General features: G+C 28.0%; 5 protein-coding genes and 1 long non-coding RNA gene across 11 annotated transcripts; 2 read left to right on the plus strand and 4 right to left on the minus strand.

The window, feature by feature from the left end:
* Positions 1-4,396: 4,396 nt before the first annotated feature.
* Positions 4,397-9,608, minus strand: LOC124428517 (endoplasmic reticulum metallopeptidase 1-like). Of its 5 annotated transcripts, none has more exons than XM_046972653.1 (15): positions 9,467-9,608; positions 9,010-9,294; positions 8,348-8,894; positions 8,126-8,253; positions 7,926-8,057; positions 7,729-7,849; positions 7,335-7,640; positions 6,996-7,225; positions 6,574-6,754; positions 6,289-6,473; positions 6,012-6,167; positions 5,721-5,926; positions 5,494-5,606; positions 5,241-5,416; positions 4,397-5,170 (listed from the first exon to the last, which is right to left on the minus strand). In XM_046972653.1, the coding sequence occupies exons 2-15, from the start codon at positions 9,010-9,012 to the stop codon at positions 5,006-5,008; spliced, it is 2,649 nt and encodes an 882-aa protein (XP_046828609.1). In that variant the 5' UTR covers positions 9,013-9,294; positions 9,467-9,608; the 3' UTR covers positions 4,397-5,005. The 5 variants fall into 5 exon arrangements, with proteins under 5 accessions (XP_046828609.1, XP_046828607.1, XP_046828610.1 ...); XM_046972651.1 differs by having other exon boundaries at positions 8,348-8,900; XM_046972654.1 differs by lacking the exon at positions 9,010-9,294 and having other exon boundaries at positions 8,348-8,900; positions 9,467-9,604.
* A 100-nt stretch (positions 9,609-9,708) lies between these two features.
* LOC124428518 lies at positions 9,709-14,178 on the plus strand. The gene is made up of 9 exons (XM_046972657.1): positions 9,709-9,842; positions 10,849-11,530; positions 11,614-11,923; positions 11,987-12,330; positions 12,389-12,614; positions 12,689-13,027; positions 13,134-13,287; positions 13,346-13,509; positions 13,592-14,178. The coding sequence occupies exons 2-9, from the start codon at positions 10,908-10,910 to the stop codon at positions 13,889-13,891; spliced, it is 2,460 nt and encodes an 819-aa protein (XP_046828613.1). The 5' UTR covers positions 9,709-9,842; positions 10,849-10,907; the 3' UTR covers positions 13,892-14,178.
* Positions 13,726-15,130, minus strand: LOC124428521 (26S proteasome complex subunit SEM1). Of its 2 annotated transcripts, XM_046972661.1 has the most exons (4): positions 14,929-15,130; positions 14,750-14,846; positions 14,533-14,604; positions 13,726-13,863 (listed from the first exon to the last, which is right to left on the minus strand). In XM_046972661.1, the coding sequence occupies exons 1-3, from the start codon at positions 15,011-15,013 to the stop codon at positions 14,553-14,555; spliced, it is 234 nt and encodes a 77-aa protein (XP_046828617.1). In that variant the 5' UTR covers positions 15,014-15,130; the 3' UTR covers positions 13,726-13,863; positions 14,533-14,552. The 2 variants fall into 2 exon arrangements, with proteins under 2 accessions (XP_046828617.1, XP_046828616.1); XM_046972660.1 differs by lacking the exon at positions 13,726-13,863 and having other exon boundaries at positions 14,436-14,604; positions 14,929-15,129.
* Positions 15,131-15,342: 212 nt separating this feature from the next.
* On the plus strand, positions 15,343-18,831 carry LOC124428522. The gene is made up of 2 exons (XR_006943203.1): positions 15,343-16,230; positions 16,312-18,831. It is a non-coding gene; the product is annotated as an uncharacterized LOC124428522 (long non-coding RNA).
* Positions 16,137-21,438, minus strand: LOC124428520 (neurogenic differentiation factor 1-like). Its single transcript, XM_046972659.1, has 3 exons — positions 20,512-21,438; positions 19,817-20,047; positions 16,137-19,728 (listed from the first exon to the last, which is right to left on the minus strand). The coding sequence occupies exons 2-3, from the start codon at positions 20,033-20,035 to the stop codon at positions 19,486-19,488; spliced, it is 462 nt and encodes a 153-aa protein (XP_046828615.1). The 5' UTR covers positions 20,036-20,047; positions 20,512-21,438; the 3' UTR covers positions 16,137-19,485.
* Positions 21,439-21,529: 91 nt separating this feature from the next.
* On the minus strand, positions 21,530-23,410 carry LOC124428519 (2-(3-amino-3-carboxypropyl)histidine synthase subunit 1). The gene is made up of 4 exons (XM_046972658.1): positions 22,772-23,410; positions 22,369-22,676; positions 21,898-22,281; positions 21,530-21,789 (listed from the first exon to the last, which is right to left on the minus strand). Exons 1-4 carry the CDS (start codon positions 23,082-23,084, stop codon positions 21,559-21,561), a joined length of 1,236 nt encoding a protein of 411 aa, XP_046828614.1. The 5' UTR covers positions 23,085-23,410; the 3' UTR covers positions 21,530-21,558.
* Positions 23,411-23,544: the final 134 nt, after the last annotated feature.

The following is a 23,544-nucleotide window of genomic DNA, read 5'->3' on the forward strand; positions in this document are numbered from 1 at the left end:
CAGAATGTATTCTTTAATAATTTACTCAATTCAGACGGGTTATATAATCTACTGTTTAATGGAAAATTGCTTCAATTTCATAAGATAGAACATTTAGAAAATATTTATGAAACAAATTGTGGTGTATCTTGAATCTAGCACAGTATGTACCTAAAACATATTGTAAAATATTATTATTGTTGTAAATATAATTATCTCTCTAGAAAAATCAAAGTATTATATAAAAAGAATGGTGATTTGCTACACATTAATAATAGAATTAGTATTTCGTATATCATAATTATTATTATAAAAGCTCTATTTTGTGCCTATGATTATATATAAATCTCAACTTTATATATTATATTTACTTTTATAGATGCAAGTAGAAGAACGAAAGAAAAATTTCCGTTTAGAAGTACGAGATTTTTGTATAAAGGACAAAAATTAACCCTGCTAACGTTATTATTGATAATAAGGTAATTCCATTTTTCTTTAATACAACTGATATAATTTGATTATTATTAATGCTCCTATTATGTTTTTATAGATATAAACGAATGATATAGGTACTATTTATAGGTATTATTTATAACTGAAAACGGTAATGAAAACATACGTTTTTACATATTTCTTACTTATATTTTAAAACATTTGCTTTTCTTCTATCTTCGGAGTGCTTCTATCTTCAAATACGTAAACACATTATTAGTGAATTTTATGACGATATCTGAACGTTCGGCTGGCTGGCTGGATGTGACACAGCCGAATATCGAAATTCATCAGCTATGCCGACATCTTGCCTTCCAGGCGCCCAATTTTTATTTACTTTTAACAAGATGCTTCAAGATTAAAAATTTGATTTTTAATCTAGAAATTGTTAAAAGATACTTAACATTATAGCAGCTTAATATTTAAATTCCTCGGTAAAGACTATTCACGACAAATCCACATTTTTAGAAACATTTATCACCGCATCAGATTTTGGAACAACGAATAAATCACAAGGGATAAAACTTTATGATCGTGAAAAGATTATTAATAAAAATGCTTTGAAATTCACAGATACAGTAATTACAAGTGAAACTGTTGGGATAATTGTAAGTACGGTAAGCTTATTTTCAAAGACACCTCCACGAAGCTCGAGGTTCGCCAAAGAACTGAAAGCGTCAAGTTCTTACCTTCAAAGACGTAAAGCAAGGGGCGCATGTAAGAGGAGAACGATGCTGATGTATGTCGAGAGGGGATGAAGTTCCGTGTTTCTTCACTTCATTGGTTGGAATAGATCGTTTGGGTCCTAACGGACCTCGTTTTTCCTATGCTTTTTTATTCACGAGAATAAATCCTTAATCATATTATGATCTTTTCTGATATGTTATGAATGCTGATCTATAAATTACAACTGAAATATATCAGTATCCTCTTTTCGTCAGGAAAATTGAATAGAAGATAGACGCAACCCAAACGGAAGATGACTGTTTTGTCGCTTTCACTTCCAAAGACCACATTTGGAGAGTGAATAAAAAAAGAGAAAGAAATGCATCGATAAAGATAGATAGATAGAGAGAGAGAGAGAGAGAGAGAGAGAGAGAGAGAGAGAGAAAGAGAAAAAGATACATTGTCATATGCGTGCGTGCGTGCGTGCGTGCATGCGTGCATGAATTCTTCGAGTATCGTTGCCAGTAGTCTCCAACACTTCGTGACTTCCGCTACTAAGGAACAAGTTGCGCGCTACAGACTCATATGTGACCGTCTATGGCCGGATATGGAGAAGAATCGAGCTACCAAATCGTTAGACAGAATTGCCGCCACGTCGTGTAAGGAAATTCTTATGCGCATCACGCATTCACGTGTACCAAATTCTGATCGTAAACCGGTGACATCATACTTATTGTGTGTACCTATAGGTTGCGCGTAATTACATGTGCTACTTTTCTACAATTACTCTGACATATTACTCGAATATAACAAGAAGAAATTAAAAGCAATTCATTAGACAAAAATATTTCTTATTATGTCATTAATTCATCTTCGATCTAAGCAGCGTTCAAATTTAGCAAGCTAGATAACAAAAATTTACGCATACGTAATTTCATATGCAGAACTTAAACTTTTTATTATGCATATATGTGTATATACGTACGTATGTAAATCATTTTATTTATCTAATTTTCTAAAACGATTGCAAGAGAGCCGGTTAAATAAAAAGTACTTGCCTTCCTACTGTACCCGTTTGTAAATCTAACTGAAATGTAAATTACACTGCAAATTTCATTAGATGATAAGTAAATGAAAAATTGATGGGACTACGATCGTGTATCTTTCCAGAGAAAGTCTCTGGAAGGTTTGGTGACTTGTAACAATGACGGACTACCATCGTGGTCGTTGTCGTCGTTGGCATGGTATTCAAGTGACGAAGTAGAAGAGGAGGAGGAAGAAAGAAACCTGCAGAGAATAATTAATCAGTACGCGAAACACGTACGCGCTCACACTCACGCATGGACCCATAAAACTGTAGAAAATCGCACTTATACGAAGAACGATGGAACGTACCTACGTGTACCTTCCATCCGGTTTCGAACATTGGGATCTCCAACTTTCCTACGACATAAATGCACGTGCATTATATTGAAAAGTAAAAAAAAAAAATAAAATAAAAAAATTAAAAATAGAAAAGAAAAGATACTTCATATTATTTTTTTCAACTATCGAATCGCTACTTTGTTTTTAAAGATTTCTTAATGATGAAAAACTAAATTCAATATATTATTAAATTAATAGTAAAATATGTGCCAGAGATTATTACACTAATTACATAGATTATATAACTTACATTACTTAATTATTTGTTAATTTTCTAAAACTTTCGTTAAAAGTTAGACTATTGAAACTTTTGTAATAGATACCGATACAAATATTTTATAATACTTCAGAATAATTCGTCCGTAAAGAGTTCATTTTTTTATCTTTATGCTGTTATAAATAATGAATATTTTATTTTTTTAAGGAAAGAACATCGTAGACAATATTTTCAATAAACTTATTGTTTTGTTATCTTCAGCTATTTGGCAAATAACCTTCTAAATATACTACGCTATTAACAAATATATGAAAAGAATTTTTATGAAATAATACTCGAATTTATATTTTATTTTGGAAAGTAATTAATTACATACAGAAGCGCAATGCAAAAACTTGAAAGAAAAGTAGAGCGTACAAATTAGATAGGCACGTTTAGGCATTACTACGGGAGAGGATACTAATTAAAAGACAAACGATTACAGCCCGATACGAAACAAAGGAAAATAAAAACAGAAATATAGGTAGCGGGCATTTTCTTGCATAAAAGTTACGTGTATTTATAATTATTTTGTATATGTTGTTCAATTGTAATTAAACTTATTATCGAAGGACATTGAATGAATATTTTTTATGTTTCGATAGCTATTCGATTTATTAGGTACATACAATAATAAAATGGAAATGGTGAAACATGATAAGTTTAAACTGTTAACAAATTTTATTCAAAATTCATCATAAAATTCGTCATTAAAAAGCGCAATATTAGGTCAGAATGGTAACAAGCGTGAAATGTTAATTAAAATTTTTTTTTCTAAGAAATTGCGGCCATGTGCGGGATATTTGCAGTATAACTGGTTATTATCTGTTGCAAGAGTGTGAATAATTTAAATAATAATTAACTTCCATTTGGGTGTAGACGTTAACAAGTTACACCTGGTGTATTCCTAGTCAACAAAGTATTTTACAGCTAGATCTTAATTGAACTATGCTTTAATTAGTAAAATCTATGAGTTTACATTGTTTTCACTTCATTATGCCAATACGTTGGCACAGTTAACGCTATTATTCATAAAACGTTACCCCATAAGAACGGTCAAATACGGTTATAAATTTTGTTAATAATATTTAATGTTAACCATATAATTACTATAATCTTTTAAAAATATTATGTGTCGATATACCAATGTGTGATTTTATATTCTATTATTTATATTGTTTTTATATTTAATTTTTCATATAAATCAAAAGAAAGAATCGCATGTTGACTTAAAGAATTGAATTACAAACCAAAATAAGATAGCAGATGGTTCGACAAACTGTCGATGAAAGCACTTAATCGTAACCATTTTCTTAATTACATACAATCGCTAAATGTGCTTTAAAGATCGATACAACGACACGACGAAAGTTACAACTCACTTTAACGAAGAAAATCGTCTAGACTTACATTATGCTGGTATGCCAATATTGACACATCTCTTACGAAACAAAGAGACTTGCGATATCATCTATTCCCGATCTTATAAAAACTTATAAACGTATCGGTTTACAGCAGGTATGTCGTACATAAATGCATTCAAATATTTCGAATGGTAAAAGAATATATATAATAAAATAAATAAATATATGACACCACGAATACATTCCGTGTCGTCATTAAGCATATTTTTTTTTTGCATTTATTTTTACAAAACTCGTACAACGTAGAATTTATAAACAACATATCTACGAACATGAAGTAACTTTTAATTATATTATCTATTATTATAAGATGTCCATCATTTTTTCAACAAAATTATATAATATAAATTTAACATAATGCTAATAGCTTTTACTATTAATTTTTCAAAAATAGTATAAAATAGTGTATTAAAATATGGCAATTTACGAATTTTTTAAATAATTACTTTTACTAATTAATTTCTATTTATTTTAACTTATTTTATTTTATGTACTTTACGACGCGATATATTATCCCAGATAAATAAGAGGAACTGATGATATATCTCAAGATTATAAACTCCTACTTTCAAACTTCATCTTTTGACTAGTATATGAACTATGAAATGATGCATATTCTTAGGCTTTCTTGTTATCTAGGCAAAAGCAATCAAAGTAAATGCATTTGCTTCATTATGATATTGCCATAATACCTTATTTTTTTAGACATATCAATCGCTATGATCTTTTCTTAATTAATTTGGTAGATTAAAGTCTAGGTCTATTAGAATTCCCAGGAAGTATATGTTGCGGTCCATGGTGTTATAACAGCCCATGGTGGAAACTGAATTAAAAATTGTTTAAATCTTAAGGATTTCTGGTGTTTTCCATGCAAAGTATGACCAGCCAGTGCAATAGATAAAGAAGGAACCTTTTTTAGGGAATATACCTAAAATATATTAATTAGTTAATATAAAAGTACTTCATAAAAAAATTAAATTAGTTAATAAAAAACTCACATTTAATTCAATAGAAAATGTATAAGGAATACAGTCAGAGGCACAAGCATAATAAATGAAATAAGTTTCTCTACCATTCCACATAGGACCTTTTAATGGTTCCATATTTGATATACTCCACTTTTCTAAATGGACATCTTTATATGGAGAAAGAATTATACCTATATGGTCTGGACCTAAATATAATAAATTGTTTTTAGATTGTGCTACAAATTTATATCAACTTTTTTTCTAAATTTTATACTATTATTACCTGTTACATTAAAGGTAAAGCTTGTAACATTATGTTTAGTAATTTTTGATATAAGATCTAATTTTGTTGGAACATTTATAAATGGTGCAGGTCCTGATATCCAACTAGTCTTCCTATAAAATCATAATTTTATTAAAGATTTTTTTATAAAGATAATTTTTAACTAATGATAATAACAATTATTTATAACACAAACTGCCTAAAAAAGTATATGAATATATGTTTACCATAAAAATGTTGTAACTGGCATTAAATATGGTAAACCACAATATAATTCTTTCTCACAATCTTTAATTGTTGGTGTAACAGCATTAACTTCTGGTACCATAGCTTGTACACTTTGAGGACTATTCATATCTAAGTCAACAAGCCAATATCCTGTTCCAGAATATCTAAGACTACCATCAAAATTGTAATATTGTCTTTGTGTGTGCTACATATAAAGAAGAAAGAAATGCTTCAATATATTGCGGATGTATATGTGAATAATGATTAATTAATTATATTCTGGATTTTACCGCTATCATAAAACGTTGTGGTGCAAGAGATAATAGATTGCCACTATAAGGAAAACCAAGAGGTGTTAGAATTAATATACCAATTGCTATCAAAAATATTCCTGTTAATACACTTATAATTCGTTCTGCATTCTTTATTAAAATTACTATAGGCATCTGGAAAAAGTATTTGAAAAAATATATTATATAATATAAAGACAATAATAAAATTGCATTCTCATTATTTATAAAAAGTTATTTATATAATAAATATGAAGTATAATACAAACCAACTTACCGTAAAACTAAATAGTAAGCAAAATAATAATGACAATATATTAGCTATAACAACTTCAGAGTTAAGGCTACCACCAGAACGTCCCATTATGGGAATAAAAAGATACAAAGCACCAATTGTTAAATAAAATGATTGCATATAGGGTAAAGTCAGCATTCCTATGTGGTAACAAAGCCATTTCCAACCTATGGAATTAAATTATATATATATATATATATATATATTGTTACATGATAAAATGTCTTTTGATAATAAGAATTGATATAATTTAAGATAAATTAATACCTCTCCATTTGTAGAAAAAGTTAAGACGTAATATATTTCCAATAGCAGGGAAAAAAACCCAATGTAAAGGTATAAAACCGGATTTTATCTTAAGTAAAACACATAAGAAAAGTATTATTATCCATGTAACAGAGTATGCATCGCAATACATTTGATACAAAATCCACATGGAATTTATTTCCTGTAAAATTCAAATTATTCAATACATACAATATATTTTTTTGTAATTTTTACAAATACTATTATATATATTATACAATTTCCATAAAATTGAAAATCTTCACAAAATATAGATTAATTGAAAATTTAATTACGTTTTAGTTGCTTTTACTTTTGATTAATATTACTTTTATCTATTAATAATAGCATGATCACAATTTAAAATACTGTAAATACAATGTGATGGATACATAATCATTTACCTTCTTTTGTCGAGTTCCAACGTACAAGAATAAAATCATTGACATGAAAACAGTTGGACAAACATATAAAAAGAATAACCATGCTGGTCTTACATACCAACTCATAACTTTTCCTAATTTCGTAAGAGTTAGTGCAATTGCTGTACATGTAAATGAAGATAAGAGCCATGAACTAATAATAATAGCGATGCACATTAAAACATTTTTTAGATATGTGAACTTTTTGGCATCTAGATAACAAAATATAAATTTATATCAGTAATATAGAAAAGAAAAATATCATAAAAAACTTTTTTTGCTCTTATAGACAATTATATCAGCACAGATATTCATATTTACCTCTGCGTGCATTTTGCATATTCATATATACAGAATATATTCCTATAGAAATACTGAGAACATTTATTGTACTTGAAATATACAATGGCCATCTGATCACGAATGCACCTAAAAAATCAAAAAATACAAGACTTTCTACTGCATTTTGTGATGTTCTATCTGGTATAAAATCCTCCTGCATTATTCCTTGAGCAAGAGCAAGAATATTATCTCCAGTTCTTTGTAAAGATCCTAATGGTATTTGATCTACTGTATCAAATTTTGTATGGTAAACATAACCATTAGTTGACCAAGCAAAGTCTACACCTGGACAAAATATAATAAATATAAATACTTTTTTAATTATATTTCTAAATAAAAATAAGAAATATATATATATATATATATATATTACCAGAAATATTTCCAAAATCTCTAAATATTCGGAAATCGGTATCTCCAGGAACAATGCCACTTTCGAATATTTCTTGAGCCAAGGATGATGCAAATGGATATGGAACTGATTTAGAATAAATCTGAGAAAAAGAATTATTATGAAATAAAATCAAATATATATAATGCATGAAATAAACAGATATAAATTTGAAATACCTCCAAAATCCATGGACTATCAGGACCAGCTTGAAACAATAATTCTCTACCACCTGCACCACATGCTTCTAAATTTATAAAAGTTCTAATCTCTTTAGCCCAAGAATGTTGCGTTATAAAACCATGTGAAGCCTATGAAATAAAAATTATATCTTTCTATAAATTTAATTTTGCTTAAATTTAAATTAATCTGGAAGTACCTCTAATAGATTTTCCTCTGCTCCATTAAATAAAAAAATAATATTATGCTTTAATAACTGTGGACTGTAAGCCATTACACGTAATATTTCTAACATCACAGCACATCCAGCAGCATCATCGGAACCACCTATCATTATATGCCATGATATTCTTTGAATATATTAAGAATAAATCAATTTTTCTTGGAAACAATGTTATTACGTTACATGAAATACATTTACCTGGACTCTCTGGAAAGGTATCAAAATGACAATTCATCAATAAACTATGCTTTACTGGATTATGTGGCCCAATTTTAACAACAACATTCTGAACATTTCTATATACATTTGTCATGCCATCTAAAAACTTCAATGGAAATGATCCACTATGTTTTGTTATATCAAGTGCAATTTTATGATTTTCATGCGCCTTATTAACTATTTCATTAATTGCTATAGTTAAATATTTCACGGCTAACACTTCATTTTCATAACTCCCAACGATTCGTGGACCAATAGATGTAAGATTTATTATGTGATTACGTGCTCTCTCGGCAATAAATCTACCAGGATAAAGTTCTTCATTTTCTATCATACATGCTTCTGGTAAATTTTTCTCAAACGCAATAATAATGAATGATACAAATAGAAAAAAAGTAAGCACAAAAAAAAGATGTGGAGTTTCATTTGGCAGTATATCTTTTCTCTTAGAAATTATTCTATTCTCTCGTGAATTACTATCTGAGTATCTGCGTGTAGTATGCTGGCGCAATCTGACTCCATCTCTCTGAAACTTAATATTTTCATACTTAAAAAAAATAGCTAATTTTATATACAAAATAAATAAATAATATCATCTATAATGTTCACTAAAGTACACGAAAAATGAAAAAAAGCCTTACCATGATGCTTTATTATTTATTTTTATAGAACGTATCTTATCGCGAGAAGAAAATTTTAGAAAACGTTGAAAGAAATATAATAAGAATTTCACGAACGAAATTGCGTCACGTTACTCTGCAGACTGCATAGTACCGCATCGAAAGCAACTTTTGTGCCTTTTAAGTAAAAAAAGTTATAAAGCACGCACTGTTTCTTTCCTCGATGGTCGTTCTTCTCGTTATTTTTATTTACAAAGTCAACTTTTTAAATTGTACTCTATTTTTCTTTGACATGATTATTTAAAACTGAGGAATTAAATAGTTGTACATTAGAATGTGTTTTTTCCTTTTTTTTTTTTTTTTTTTTTTTTTTTTTTTTTTTTTTTTTTTTTTTTTTTTTTTTTTTTTTTTTTTTTTTTTTTGTAAAGATGCAAAGGTGAATGACGATTATATCTAATCTTACTAGAATGATACGTACTTTTTTTTCATTATTATCTCATCGTTATTGGTCTCTTTTTTATGTAATCTTATTCAATATTAATGAATCTACTGTCGCTTGTATAAATTTAAATTAGGTTATGACAAAGATTCGACATCGTCGATGAGTATATCTTTCCTTGGAGAGAAAAGGATATATTCAACATTAATAAAAATATTCACTGATATTAATAAAAAACAAATTAACTTTCAGTTAGTTTTTCCAAACGTTCGTTTATCATTAAGTATTCAAGCACTTGACGGTACACATAGTACGATTCATAAGGAGATAGCGGTTTTGTTTGACATACTCGATGATACGTATAATACACATATGTATGTTATATCTCTGTTATCATCTGATACTACCTATATACGTATGTAGAATAATATTGTGTAATACGAAAGCATTTCTTACCGAATTCTGAAATTCTAAAATAATTTATCATTTCAAATTATTCAAAATCACTATAATATATCTTTCGTCAATATATAAATTATTTCCTTTTTTGCTACAAAGCGTATTATAAAATACCAATATATATGGTTCTAGTTCGCGCAATTATTATTATAAAAATGTAAATTGTTGCTATTTGTTGATTTGTTGAAATTCAATACAATAATTTACATATATTACAATAAAAGAAAATATAATTTTTTAAAACTGTGCATATACCTAATATTTGTAATCGTCATAATAAACTTCGTTATTAATTATATCGACATAGAAAGTTGTCCAGTATGTATAAGTAAATGATAAATAATGGAAGAATTAAGAGGTTAGATGGATATATTGAAATGTGATGATTATCAAAATATTAAAACGATATTTGTGACACAATGAAAAGGAGTAAAATTTTAACAAACGTTTAATTTTATTAGTTTTTGATGCTTTTTTTACTATTAATTGTGGTGAATTTCACGTGTATCTAATCATCACATTTAATCATTTTCTCGATTATATATGTAACAATTATATAGGTAAATGTCTCTTGATATTTTTATAGAAAAGTTTTTTACGATATAAATGTGACATGAAATATATCAGAAAAATGAAAATTATAATAAAATTGACAGTATTTAATAATTTAATACTACGTTAATACTATAGTATTTACATTTATTATTAAAAAAGTAAATCAAGATCTGCAAAACATAAAGAATTCTATTTAAGATTCATAACAAAGAATTCAGTAAACTTTATCATTTAATTAAAATTAAATGTGTTTTAGACAAAAATAACTTAAGATACTATGTATATAAATCTGTTAATAACACATGCCATATATAAACATTTTATCAAGATTGAATGTACATAAATTATAAATTTTTATGTTATTAAACATAACATATATTAATCAAAATATGTTTATTGTTTTATAGATATAAATATTATTTGATAAAAATTTAATCTACAAATAAAATAATCTTGATAATCTAAAATGGAAAATATTATACTAATAAGCTGGCTGAACAAGATACTATTATTATTCTGTATAGCAAGTATATTATTGTGTTTAATTATTCAACAATGGGTTGGAGTTATATCTGTACCTATATATATTTCACTTTCATGGACTGCATTTGTCATGATCGTATCAATGTGGCTTAGTTGTGTTTTACTTAGATTTACATTAAAGAGAACTGTGCCAATTAATATAGAATTTATAAAAAAATGGATTTATAAAAGATTACCAAAATATTTAGAGTTAGAATCTTTGAGCACAACAGAAAAACATAAAATTTCAATATTAGAAAATAAATGTAATAATAAAGTACATAGAAAAGCTATCAATACAGAAAATACCAATAGCTTATCTAATGGAGATTCCTTATCAAAAAAAAAATATATATATGTAGATGATATAATAAGAAAAATCAACCTTGACTGTATAGATGTTTGGTACAAAAATATAAGTACTGATAAAGCATTTCCTAATGAAGCCCAAACATTATTAAAAATGTTACTAATAAAAATATTGCAAAAAGTTAATTCGATAGATAAATTAAAGCTTGCTAACAAAATGGCTGATGTAGTATTATTACATTTAAAAGAATATCGTAGGTAATTATGATTATACCTGATAAATTATATCATATAACACCATTTTGTTTTCCTTTTATTTCAATTTTTTATATATTTTACAGAGCATTGCGTAGAGTTGAAAAGGGTACTTCTACGAATCTAGAAGAAGCATACAGATGTTTACATCCTGGATCTCGAAGTGTACTAACTTTGGAACATATATTTCATCGTCTAGTTACTGTTTTAGCTCAAGAATTTTTACAGTGGGAACTAACTAGTTCATTACCTTGTAAATTATTAGTATCCATTTTAGCCAGAAAACTATTGACAATGATACAAACAATAAGTTGTCCTAATTGGATGTTTGAAAGTTTATTAAAGTTACTGCAGAATATATCAAAAGAAGCCAGCAAACAGTGGACGAAAGATGATGTAAATATAACGTATATAGACATAAAATGAAATAATTCAGTAAATAATAGCTATTAATTTCAGGACATTGTTTCTGTAGGATTGAATGATGGTATAACATTTGCAATGACTACGGTAATTCCACATCCTCTACTCCAACCTGTAATTTCTAATAAGTCAATGACAAAATTTATGCAAGAAAATCAAAATTTATCATTGCCAATCAATATTGAAAAACAATCTTTAAGTTTGAAAGGTTTAACAGTACAGCATAGAGGTCTTTGGGCAGATATAAATATATCGGAGATGGATTCAGAAATTGATAATAACAGAATATCACCGATATATGAAGAACCTACGGATTTTGCCACAACTATTGCAAGACTAAGAAATTTATTACAGCAAAAGTCTACTGCAACTACACCATTGTAAGTTATGAAAGCTTTTATAATATTTATATTATTCATTTAAAATTTATTATTGCAGACGTACAGAAGAAAAATCCTATGTAATATGTGAAGTTAATCAGTTTATAAATTTATGTATACCATGGACAGAATTTCATACAACAGCAGATGGTTCACAGCAATTATTATATTGCATTCAATTTGATGATGTTGAACAGCGTGGAGTAGATTTATTTGAAACTACAACTGCCACAGTTAAAAGACAACATTCTGATTTTGTTCAATTACATAATTCTCTGGAAGAGGGAAGATTATATAGAATTTAATAAATTCAATTTATAAATTGATCTATAAATATAAATTTATTTATTTTTTATAGATACCATCAATAGCCAGTATTGTGTCAGAATTAGAATTGCCAGAAGGTGGACGTGTGGAGATGGAAACTTATTTACGAAATCTCTGTATACGTTTGGCCAATGAATGTCCAACGCAATTAAGACATTTTTTGCGACCAAGTAGTAATGCAGGAAAAAAAGCAGATATAGTTGCACCACGATTTGATAGATTTTTAGCTAAAACTGTCAGCGGAGTATTCAATACTTTAAAAACAGTTGTACCTGGATTTGAAATAGATTCAGAAGAAGAAGTTATGCCATTACCAACATTGATACCTTTATCTGATATACCATGGAGATTCGTAGAAGATATTAAATCAGTGAGTAGATATATTGCTGTCTTATTCAGTCGTATAAATTATAAAAAAGGATTGTAAAATCATAATACAAGATATATTAGATTATATTGTATTATTATCATTGCAGAAAAATTTAGCATACGAATTGCAACAATTGGTGGCTGAAAGAATCGATTATTGTTCTGTAGATACAGCATACGAAGCAGTTGATAGTATGGAAGGCAGTGGAGATTCTGAATTAATGGCAAATTGGTGGGATATAGTTAACACTCCTTACGATGGTAAGAAAATTTAATCAATTCTAGTTTAATAAAATCTATAATATTTTATACCTTATAGAAGAAATGGAAGAATTAGATTCGAAATTATCTTTAACATGTGTTGTTATCGATTTAATTTGTGAGGTATTGACTGGTATTGGAAGTAACAATGTGTTACAACAAGAAGCTGTTGTTCGATGGGCTAAATTGTTATTTGGAAATGTCACTGAACCTCTTATAGAGGTAATTCTTATGCCAATATATAAAATATATAAAATATTACTATTTGTTATGCATTTATATATATGTACATAATTATTTTCAGAAAATTATTTCGAAGTTATCAGACAATTTAAGTAATATGTCATTTACATATAATTCACAAAGTAACGTCACAGCAGAATCTGTTGTACTTGTAAAGGATAAAATATTTGAAATATTGCAAAAAAAAATCCCAAGTGATATGAAACTTATTTTTGGAGAGGAAGATACACAGAAGATTCTAAAATATTTACTTACTTCATATGAAATAAAAAAGATTAATCTGGATTTAAATATGCAAATGTTAGATGTCTTGATGTCACAATTATTGATTTCCTGTAAAACAAATCATGATTTATATTGATTATTATATTTTGTGTAACTTGATGAAACAGAAGTTTACATAGTATAAGAAAAAATTAATCAAATACTTTAATAATGTATTAGAAAGATGTTCTGTGTATGTGTGTTAATTGCATGTTCATTAAAAAATGAGAAATTGTGTACCTGATCATATATTTGCAATAAGAAATGTCAAATATTTATTTAGTACTATCTCCTGCAGAATAATAGATAATAAGGATTATATATAATTTGTAAATCAGTATGATGTTTCTATATCAGTATTTAATAATATGAACATTTAATGAATCATCTTTGTGCAGTATTTTTTAATCGAATTTTAATTATTTTTAGAATAACTTTTTTTTTAATATATGTCTATATATGTGTGTATTGTTATAATCTAATAACTTTTAAGATAATATAATTTTCTGTATTGTTATTTATGTCTATATATTTCTGCAAAATATATCTATGAAATGATTGTATTGCAATATTAATCTATAGGTTATGATTAAGTAGTCTTTCTAGAAAATATGTTACGTATAAAAGAAAACATTAATATGTACATTGTTATAGATTTAATGTAAAATAGAGACATATACCAAAAATCATATATTATAATTTATGATGCATACAAAGAGTAGAGATACAGTAACGTACTATTAAATGTTGCAGACCATTTAATCTTCTTTTGTTGGTTCACCTTGACCTTTCTGTTTTTCTAGTTGTGCTCTAAAATTGCAATACATTAACTAATATTTAAGAAATTATAATGGTTGATACTCATCAAAAGTATAAATAAAGGCACATCATAGATGTATACAATCATGGGAGAAAGGTAATATTAACCTTAAAATATTTATTACTTAATATATACCTTAATTGTTGATTAAAATCGTCTTCAACATCGTCATCATCCCAATTATCTTCCCATACACTAATATCTTCATTATCTTCATCTTTTGCCGTCCAATCTGTCATATGATTCAGCGAAATAAAGGTTATGTTTCAATATATGTAATGTGCTACTTTAAATATTAAAAATTTAATATACACCTTCTGCTGGGAATTCTTCGAATTCATCATCTTCTTCAAGTAATCCCAGATCTACTTTGATTTTATCGTTTTTACCGTCAGTCATGTTAAAGAATTTACTTATACAAATTATACGAATCACAGTTATACATCTGCTGTTATAAATTCTTTATGGTGGGGATACCCTCTCCATACGGCCACAGTTTCTATTTCCATCATTCATATATTTATCTCTTCGTATTTTCTGTGATAATAGCATTTGTTGTGGTATATTACAAAAAATTTGAGAAATCAAATGTCACGAATTAAAAAGTTGTCAGGATATTAATTAATTATCAAATTAAAACAATTATTAATACAAAAGCTATTGCACATTGTATAAATAATCTACATAATATTATTCGTAATGTGATTAAATATTCGTGCTATATTTACCACAATTCTTTCAGATTATTTATATACGATATATTTTATATTTAAAAAAAAGTAACTATAAATATTATTGAAGGAACTAAGTCTTTTCTTTTATGTGCATATTATGTTATGTATATATAATTTATTAGGATTAATATATACGTATTATTTTTGTATATACAAAATCCAACGCTCGAAGTATTACCAACTTCACGCTGCTGCAGATGCTTAACTATAAATGACAGCGTGTTCATATTTTAATTACCATTAGTGTGTTAAGTTGTTTATTAGCTTACGAAAGTATATCGTTCTACGTCGTAATTAAAAATAATTATTTCAAATGAAATTTAAACGTAATAGTGTTATTGCCTTATATTTAGCCAAAAAACACAACTAGCTATTGTTCGTGACCAACCAGCATTTACGTGTGAAAATATTTGTATATCGAACCATAAAGCGTTACAGTGATGCTGATAACATCGCAAAATGTCATGAAGAAAAACAGCAACATCATCAGAAATGGTTCGAAAACTGAAGCCTCGAATTCAAAGAAATTCACATCAGAGCGCAATAAAATTGGCTAAAGATCTGAACATGTCCGACAGAAGTATACGGCGGATACTAAAAAATGAACTTAACCTTTTTGCTACGGACGCATTCTCTGGCGCGCTACACCTGCTGAACGAGCCGCTGCGCTAAAGTGTGCACTTGCGGAACAACAACAATCGCCCGTCATACGTTCAATACCGCGGCATCTTACGCAGAGCGAGTGTAGTCGCTCGTAGAAAGGAAAGGGTTAAAAAATTATCGCATAATGCAATTAGAAAATATAATTTAATAATGTAATTTCGTATGGAAAGTTTGAAAGCACGGATATACACAAAGTCCTACTTCACATGTCTTATATTGGTAATGCGTCTGTCGTTGGACACCATTCTTAGTACAAGCAATACACTTTCTCAATCCACTTTTTCGTTTTGTTTTCGCTAGTGTAAATCACTGGGAAGTGTCTACCAGTAAGCCTAAAAGGATTTTTATCCGCAGATCTAGGAGCGCTTTGTCGTATTAATTTAAGATGAAAAGCAGCTACAGAATTCCAAACGGCAATATCTAACAAATGAAAAAAGTACTTCTTGTATCGTTTTATAAATTTTCTGATAGATTTAATGGAACTAATAAACATATCACATTTGTCGACAGCGTCCATTGACGAATTATAATCGATTATACATTTGAATTTATGTATAAATTCTTGAGTGTTATAATTTCTCTTTCCTGTACATATAAATTCGCTAGTATGGAAAGAAAACATCCTTTTTATCACGCCATTTAAGGACCAGCAAATTACTCGATGTCCGAAAATCAATTTTAATTCTCTGTCTATTATAGGCATTCCTTTTCGCCTTTGCTTTACAGCCCCACAAGGATTTGTTAGATTTGTACGTAATAAATTAAAAAAAGTAGGACTGCTATAATAATTATCGACATACAATGAATTATTTTTTCCCAAGTAAGGTTTCAAAAGTGTCAAAATGATATTTCCTGTTTTGCCAATTTCTTCCGTGTTCTCTGTTACATGTGAATCACTACCTGTATATACGATTGTATATACGTAGTCTGTTTTACAGCCGCATAATACGTACGTTTTAATGCCAAATCGGCTTCTTTTGGCCGGTATATTAAAAGATAGTCTGCCCTTATACAATAAAAGACTTTCATCTATGCATAAATTTTAAAAAGGATGAAATGAGTTTTTAAACGATTTTTGAAGTCTGCTTGAAACGCTGCTAATTTTTTGCACACGATCAGAAGACCTTTGATTATTATCAACAAAATGCAACATTTTCAATAAAACTAAATATCTATCTCTGCACATAATTTTGCTAAAAATATCAGTTTTTGAAAGTTTATCTCTAGACCAATACTCGCTAAGCCGTAATTTTTTGTTTCTCGACATTAGTAGCGTACATGCGAGAAAACAGTACAGCTCGTCGACAGCTTCGTTGACAAATTTTGATGTTACGCATATCATCATTTACTGTACGTGTCCAATAGTTATTTGTCTTATCCACAATAAAATCCACAAAATCAGGTGAAAAAAATAATTGAAAATAATCTAATATTGCAGAGGAGAAATTTCTCTTCTGTCTGAAGTCCAGAATTGGAAGTATTAAAGTTGTGAAATGTTAATTCAACATTCTCCATAGCCCATTGGATATTATTAAAAGTAGTTGATGGCAAAGCATCTTCGATGTAATAATTTTCTGATTCTGACGTGCTAAGTACATTTTTCCGACGAATGCTGATTGCTTTCTTTCTAGTATAAATATTATTTATTGCAGTATAGCTATCGGAATCCGATAATTTATCGTACATTTCATTACTCTCGTTTTCGATGGAGTAGCAGTTTCCTCTCCTCCTTTTGTAATTCGTATTCATTAACTTTGAGGTGTGAAAAATAAACGAAAAATATAAAATGCAATGATGTGAAAAATATAAAAAAAATTAAACCACATACCGTGCAAATATTTCGAAAGTGTGAGCGAGCCTAAACAAGCGTGCTGCCGAAATATTATTTTTATACTGTTGTTCATTTTGTCAGTCTGAAATTTTATAGCGTAAAACAAGTGCAAAATGCTTGCGATGGATAACCATGGAGATAATATATATACTCTGCTCACGAAAGTTCACGGGTAACTTAAGTCACCGTTCGTACATAGAGAGCGTCAGGCGTTGGGTGACTTAAGTCACCATTAGTAGCGAAAGGATTAAGATGAATCCTTACAAGATATAAAAAGTACAGGATTTAACCCCAGTACAAAAGGCTGTTCGTTTTCAATGATTAAAAGCATTGAAAACCTTGTACGCAAGCACCGACCTCGTAAATTTGGTTTTCCTGATGAAAAAATTTTTATAAAAGAAAAAATTCAACAATACATTAACAAACAATATAACCGTGTGTAGTTAAAGGGCCAATCAAGCGACAATTTAAACAGTAAATTGCTGAGGAAACAAGTGCCTAGTTCTGTGATGATGTGGGCTACTGTTACAGCAATTGTACCAACGAAAGATGTTAAATGATGCATTGATTCCTTGGATACATAAACAATTCGATGCAAACCGCTGGACATTCCTATAGAACTCGACACTTCTAGAAAGCTTGTTCGATACAACAATTTTTAAAAAATCACATTCCACATTTCATTTCTTTGCAGCAGTGACTTCCATACTCGCCAGACTTATATCCGATAGACTTCTCCATATGGTCCAATTTGGAGGCTACAACAGAATATGAAAGTGTGGAAACATAGAAATCAGCGTTTCGTCGGAAATGAAAATGAATTCCATAGAATCTCATTCGTGCAGCGTGCAATGATTTTATTGGAAGATTTGATGCTATCATCCGCGTCAGAAGTAACCATATCGAACAGTGACATCACTTTCATGAAATCTAATGTGTTTTCTACATTGTTTTAAAATATTAAATAAAAAGATTCATAATTGACAAAACTACAGCATTTTTAATTGGTAACGAACGCCGAATCCTGTATATATTTTAACTACATAATTTTTATTTTTCACAAAATAGATTATATAATATAAATATATTACATTTAAAAATAAGTTATGAATTTAATAATGTTATATAGCAAGCAGATCTATAATATTTTCATGCAAGAATAAATTTATATATTAAACATCTATAAATTCTAGCAGAAACACAGATATCTCTATGTAATATCTCTTTTGTAATATCTTGATTTACTTTATTTATTAACAGACAAATGCTAAGTGCTTTGTACTATTTCAGTATATGTTACACTATGTAATAATGAGCATGTAATAAATAATGATACTAAGATTGCAAAAGATAATACTGATAGATATGAGGAATGTAAATATTATTTTTGTCAATATCTATATAAAGTTAGCTAATTTAAAACAAGTAAATGAGTATCTTTTATGCAAATATCAGCACTAGTTTTTTATGTCAAGATGTCATTGTTATCTTGACAAAAATATAAATATGATTATGCAAAATGATTTTTGGAAGTTTGACATTCACTTTAAATCTACATTGTTAATATTTCACAGACTTGTAGCTTTGGTTTCATTATTTTTCCATTTTAATCCATTAAAATTTGCTTTCTTTTAATAAAAGCTTTAAACTTCTGGACTGCAAGATCTTGATGAAGCTGGTGTATTTATGTCCATACAAATGTTTTTGTTACACTGTGGTTCTCGAGGTTCCGAAATTTCAACTTTTTGATTTGTTGAGGTTTCGTCATTTCTTATTGCACATATTATATCAGTAAGAGCGACTATATAATTTTTAGCCAATGTTAGAGTTTCTATTTTTGAAAGACGTCTTTCCTTAGTAACATGTGGAATTACTTCACGTAGAGACTAGTGTAAAAAGCAAAATTTTAGAATACTACAAATATCTTTTAAATTATTTACAATAATAAGAATTAGAGGAGAAGTCAATATTTACCTGGAACGCATCATTCAAACTATGCATTCTCATTCTTTCTCTTTCATTACTTTCTAATCTACGAAGTGTCCTTTCTTTAGACGTAGACGCTCGTGGAGACTTTGATAATTTAAATTTTTCTGTTTTTCTTGATGGTCGATGTACTGTACCACTATCTTGTACTCCTTGTCGAGTCCACTTTGCTTCCCAATTACTTTCACCCGTTACTTTAGATCTCATTATACGAAGCAACTGTATTACCAAATATGCATATAATCAATTTACATTTATTTATATAATTGAAAATATGTTTACATAAGGTAAATATGTTTACTTGAAATATTTATGTGTCAAATTTAATATTCATTGATTTTATATATATATAAAAAAAGGATTGTATAATTCAATATTTTTAAAAAATAGAGATATCAAATGAAAATTTAAATATATAAATAAGTTATATACAAATACTTTTATATTAAAAAAATTATTATATTTTAACCAAATTGCCATATATAACAAAATAAGTTTTTATAATAAACTTGAAAATTTGCTAAAATTATTAAATATATGACGCACTATAATATAATATAAAATATATATATTTTTAAATATGTATAATTTTATTTATTATATAAAAAATTAGTTGAAATTGTCAAATTAAAAAAAATAAATTAAAAGAAACTTTCTATTACAAATATTATAGCAAAGCATACCTTATATTTTATTAAGGAATCTTTAACAATTTGAATCGTTGTTCGAGTACCGCGTGTACTTGTTGAGCCACGCTGGAAGACTGTCGTCGCGACTTCGGGGTGCGGTCGGCGCCACCTTCCACCCCTCAATATTGCACCACCTACGGCGTGACTAATTCTTCATCGTTAAATGCTAGAATATCTTTTTAAATACTATCTATTGATAGAAAACAAAAATTGAAATTTAGACAAGTATTATTTGTTAAAATTTCAAATAAATTAGACTGACCAGTTTTAACAGGCAAAGATTTATATTAAATATGAATAAATAATCTAAAAAATCAAAAAGATGCACGAGTTAAATTTTATGTAATGAACTCTTAGATACAGTTGTTATATTTTTGATTTTAATTTCTTAAACTAATTTCTATTCTCTTATAATACGTTTTTTTATCGCGTAAATAGGAAAGATTCAAAAAAGAATTTGATCTTACTCCGGAAAATAAGAAGGATGTATTTGAACGCACACCCAGTATATATTATAGCATTTTGAATCTCTACATATATGATGTATATATGTGAGCGGCTACAGGTGGGCGTATGACGTAATTCGCCCACGCGGGGTCTTCTATTTGCTTATTACCGCTTTACCACTAACTACGTCAGTCAAGAGTGTGTATTAAGAAAAGGGTGCGCGCGTTATATTCATGCATGGTTTCAGTTTTTCAAATCAAATCAGTTTTATAAGTTAAATCTCAATATAGTTCAAGAAAAAAGAGAAAAAAAATTTATAACAATTGTGTTTATATAGTAACGTATATATATAAATAAACGTTATTATATTTTATCAAATATTTGAAAAAAATGAGTAAGATAACTAGTAGTTATTTGATTTGTTTCTTCCAGACATAAAATCTATAAAATCTTTAATTATAAAATTTTGATTTCAACAATATGATTATGATTACAATATAATTATATTATACTTAATAAAAAATAAAGAAAAAAACTATTAAGATCTATTATTTTTAACAAATTATTTGCAAGCTTTAAAAAATATTTTATTTCTTATTCTCCAGTTTTACATTTACCACAACACGTATTAATACGTTTCTCTAATTCAAACTTCTTATGATTTGGAGTCCATGGGCCTAAACTAGCTGCAGAGTAGAAATCCATAGGATATGCTTGATTTTTATCATACTCAGCCATCTTCAGGGCGATTGCACCTTCATAAGGTGTAAGAAAAGGTTTATGGAAATTAATGCCCCAATCGATGCTGAGACGTGGACATGCAACCTTAAAGATATGAAAAACCACCTTTTTAAATATCATATTTTAAATGAAACTCGAGACAATGTTTAGATGAGCTAATGAATTTTTTTTAATTACTTTTGAATTATATACCTGTATAAAACTATCTACATTTTTGAATAATTTAATTTTATCTGGGAATATTTCTGAAAGTAAAATAATAACGCTTTCCTTTCTTAAATCTTTCAACTTATTTTGTAAGTGATCCACAATTTTCGGATGTCCCTGCCGACCTAAAGTCCCAAGTATCATTCCAAATATTTTAGCATTCTTTGTTAGATTTATCGCCAAGAGTCTTGTTTCGCGCATTTCTTTGTGATCATAGAATTCTTCTGTCATCTTTTTTTCATAAGGATCATATTTAAATGCTCGTAAATTTGGATTTGCAATCATAGCAGCTTCAAGATGAAATCTACCATCTCCTATATAAACAATAGCATCTGCACAATGTATTTGTGGCGCAGTGCAACCTAAAATCTTTAATAATGGTTTATATTAATTTAATATATAATACCATAACCTATATAAGAGTAAACAAAGAATAGAAAATAGAAGAAAAATCACTTCGCCTGGACTCAATGGTTTACTCTGCGGTATAGAAACTTCATATCCATTTTTTTTCAATTCTATTGCAATAGCTTGTAACGTTCCTACAAACTGTATTGTACTAATGAGTGATATTTTTGAAATAACTAATAAAGTAGCTTTAATGCTTTCTATACAGTGTACAATGTCAATACTTATATTAACAAATACATATAGAACTTTAATTCCAATAGTTTGATCAATGGGAATTAGACAAGAGTGTCCATAATGAATCATAAAATCTGCATCTAATGCTCGAGCTGTGTAATCATCTATGCAACATGCACCTATAAAAATAAATTTGTAATAGTAATCAAATTAATATTAAATAATATATATATATATATATATATATATACACATATTTATAATTATATTTTACCATACGTTACATCACCCATAATAATAGTTTCTGCATCTGTAAAATTTTCAATAATATCGGCTATAGTTGTTGCATACATTAATAATCCTTCAGGCATTTGCAAAACGACCCTATTAGCTTTAATTTCTCTGATTCTCCATATGGATTTATGTATTTCAAAGTTGTAATTATTAGGTAATGCTGCAATAGCTGTATTCAATAAGGGATCATTTAAAAGTTCTTGTGGTATCTTATTAACTTTGATTGGAGCTTTAAATACTTTGCGAACTGGTTTTGCCTTAATTACAACAGCAGATTCATATTCTGCAATCATGATTATATTATCTGCTTCTATTAAAAAATCCTGTTATCATTATAACTCATATTATATTATTTAAGTGTATTTTTTCTTCTGTTTATTAAACACAGGAGCTATTACATCTTAGAAATCATTTTTGTAAGCACATTATTTAAATAAAAATGATTTTAACTAAACTTCTTCGCTATATTATTATCAATTCTGAAATTATTGAATTTTTATTTATACAAATTTGTAATTCATTTATAGACTATACTACAATTTTCCTGTCACTCTAATCATGTTTCAGTAAACGTTGGTTATGATCAAATATAATTACCAACATAATAACGGTATGTGTTCAACTAAACATCAGTACTTGCAACTTAGTCTAATTAATAACTAGAATTGTCAACTTAATAATCATAAAATTTTTAAATGATTATTATGAATTCGTATTGAAATTGACTTTGAATTGTGATCATAAGTAACATAA

Source organism: Vespa crabro, chromosome 13 (assembly GCF_910589235.1).
Source record: "Vespa crabro chromosome 13, iyVesCrab1.2, whole genome shotgun sequence".
NCBI lineage: Eukaryota > Metazoa > Arthropoda > Insecta > Hymenoptera > Vespidae > Vespa > Vespa crabro.

Excerpts from the sequence above, each read along its gene's own strand:
- LOC124428517 (XM_046972651.1), bottom strand. Across the intron at positions 7,226-7,334 it reads TATGCAAAATGCACGCAGAG|ATGCCAAAAAGTTCACATAT; the intron begins GTAAATATGAAT and ends TTTGTTATCTAG. Across the intron at positions 6,474-6,573 it reads CTTTTTCTACAAATGGAGAG|GTTGGAAATGGCTTTGTTAC; the intron begins GTATTAATTTAT and ends TTAATTCCATAG.
- LOC124428518 (XM_046972657.1), top strand. The coding sequence starts at position 10,908 with ATGGAAAATATTATACTAATAAGCTGGCTGAACAAGATACTATTATTA. Across the intron at positions 11,531-11,613 it reads CATTTAAAAGAATATCGTAG|AGCATTGCGTAGAGTTGAAA; the intron begins GTAATTATGATT and ends TATATTTTACAG. Across the intron at positions 12,331-12,388 it reads TCTACTGCAACTACACCATT|ACGTACAGAAGAAAAATCCT; the intron begins GTAAGTTATGAA and ends TTATTATTGCAG.
- LOC124428521 (XM_046972661.1), bottom strand. The coding sequence starts at position 15,013 with ATGACTGACGGTAAAAACGATAAAATCAAAGTAGATCTGGGATTACTT. Across the intron at positions 14,847-14,928 it reads CGAAGAATTCCCAGCAGAAG|ATTGGACGGCAAAAGATGAA; the intron begins GTGTATATTAAA and ends ATCATATGACAG. Across the intron at positions 14,605-14,749 it reads GATTTTAATCAACAATTAAG|AGCACAACTAGAAAAACAGA; the intron begins GTATATATTAAG and ends TTGCAATTTTAG.
- LOC124428520 (XM_046972659.1), bottom strand. The coding sequence starts at position 20,035 with ATGAGATCTAAAGTAACGGGTGAAAGTAATTGGGAAGCAAAGTGGACT. Across the intron at positions 19,729-19,816 it reads GTTTGAATGATGCGTTCCAG|TCTCTACGTGAAGTAATTCC; the intron begins GTAAATATTGAC and ends TTTTTACACTAG.
- LOC124428519 (XM_046972658.1), bottom strand. The coding sequence starts at position 23,084 with ATGATTGCAGAATATGAATCTGCTGTTGTAATTAAGGCAAAACCAGTT. Across the intron at positions 22,677-22,771 it reads TATGGGTGATGTAACGTATG|GTGCATGTTGCATAGATGAT; the intron begins GTAAAATATAAT and ends TTATTTTTATAG. Across the intron at positions 21,790-21,897 it reads ATGTAGATAGTTTTATACAG|GTTGCATGTCCACGTCTCAG; the intron begins GTATATAATTCA and ends CATATCTTTAAG.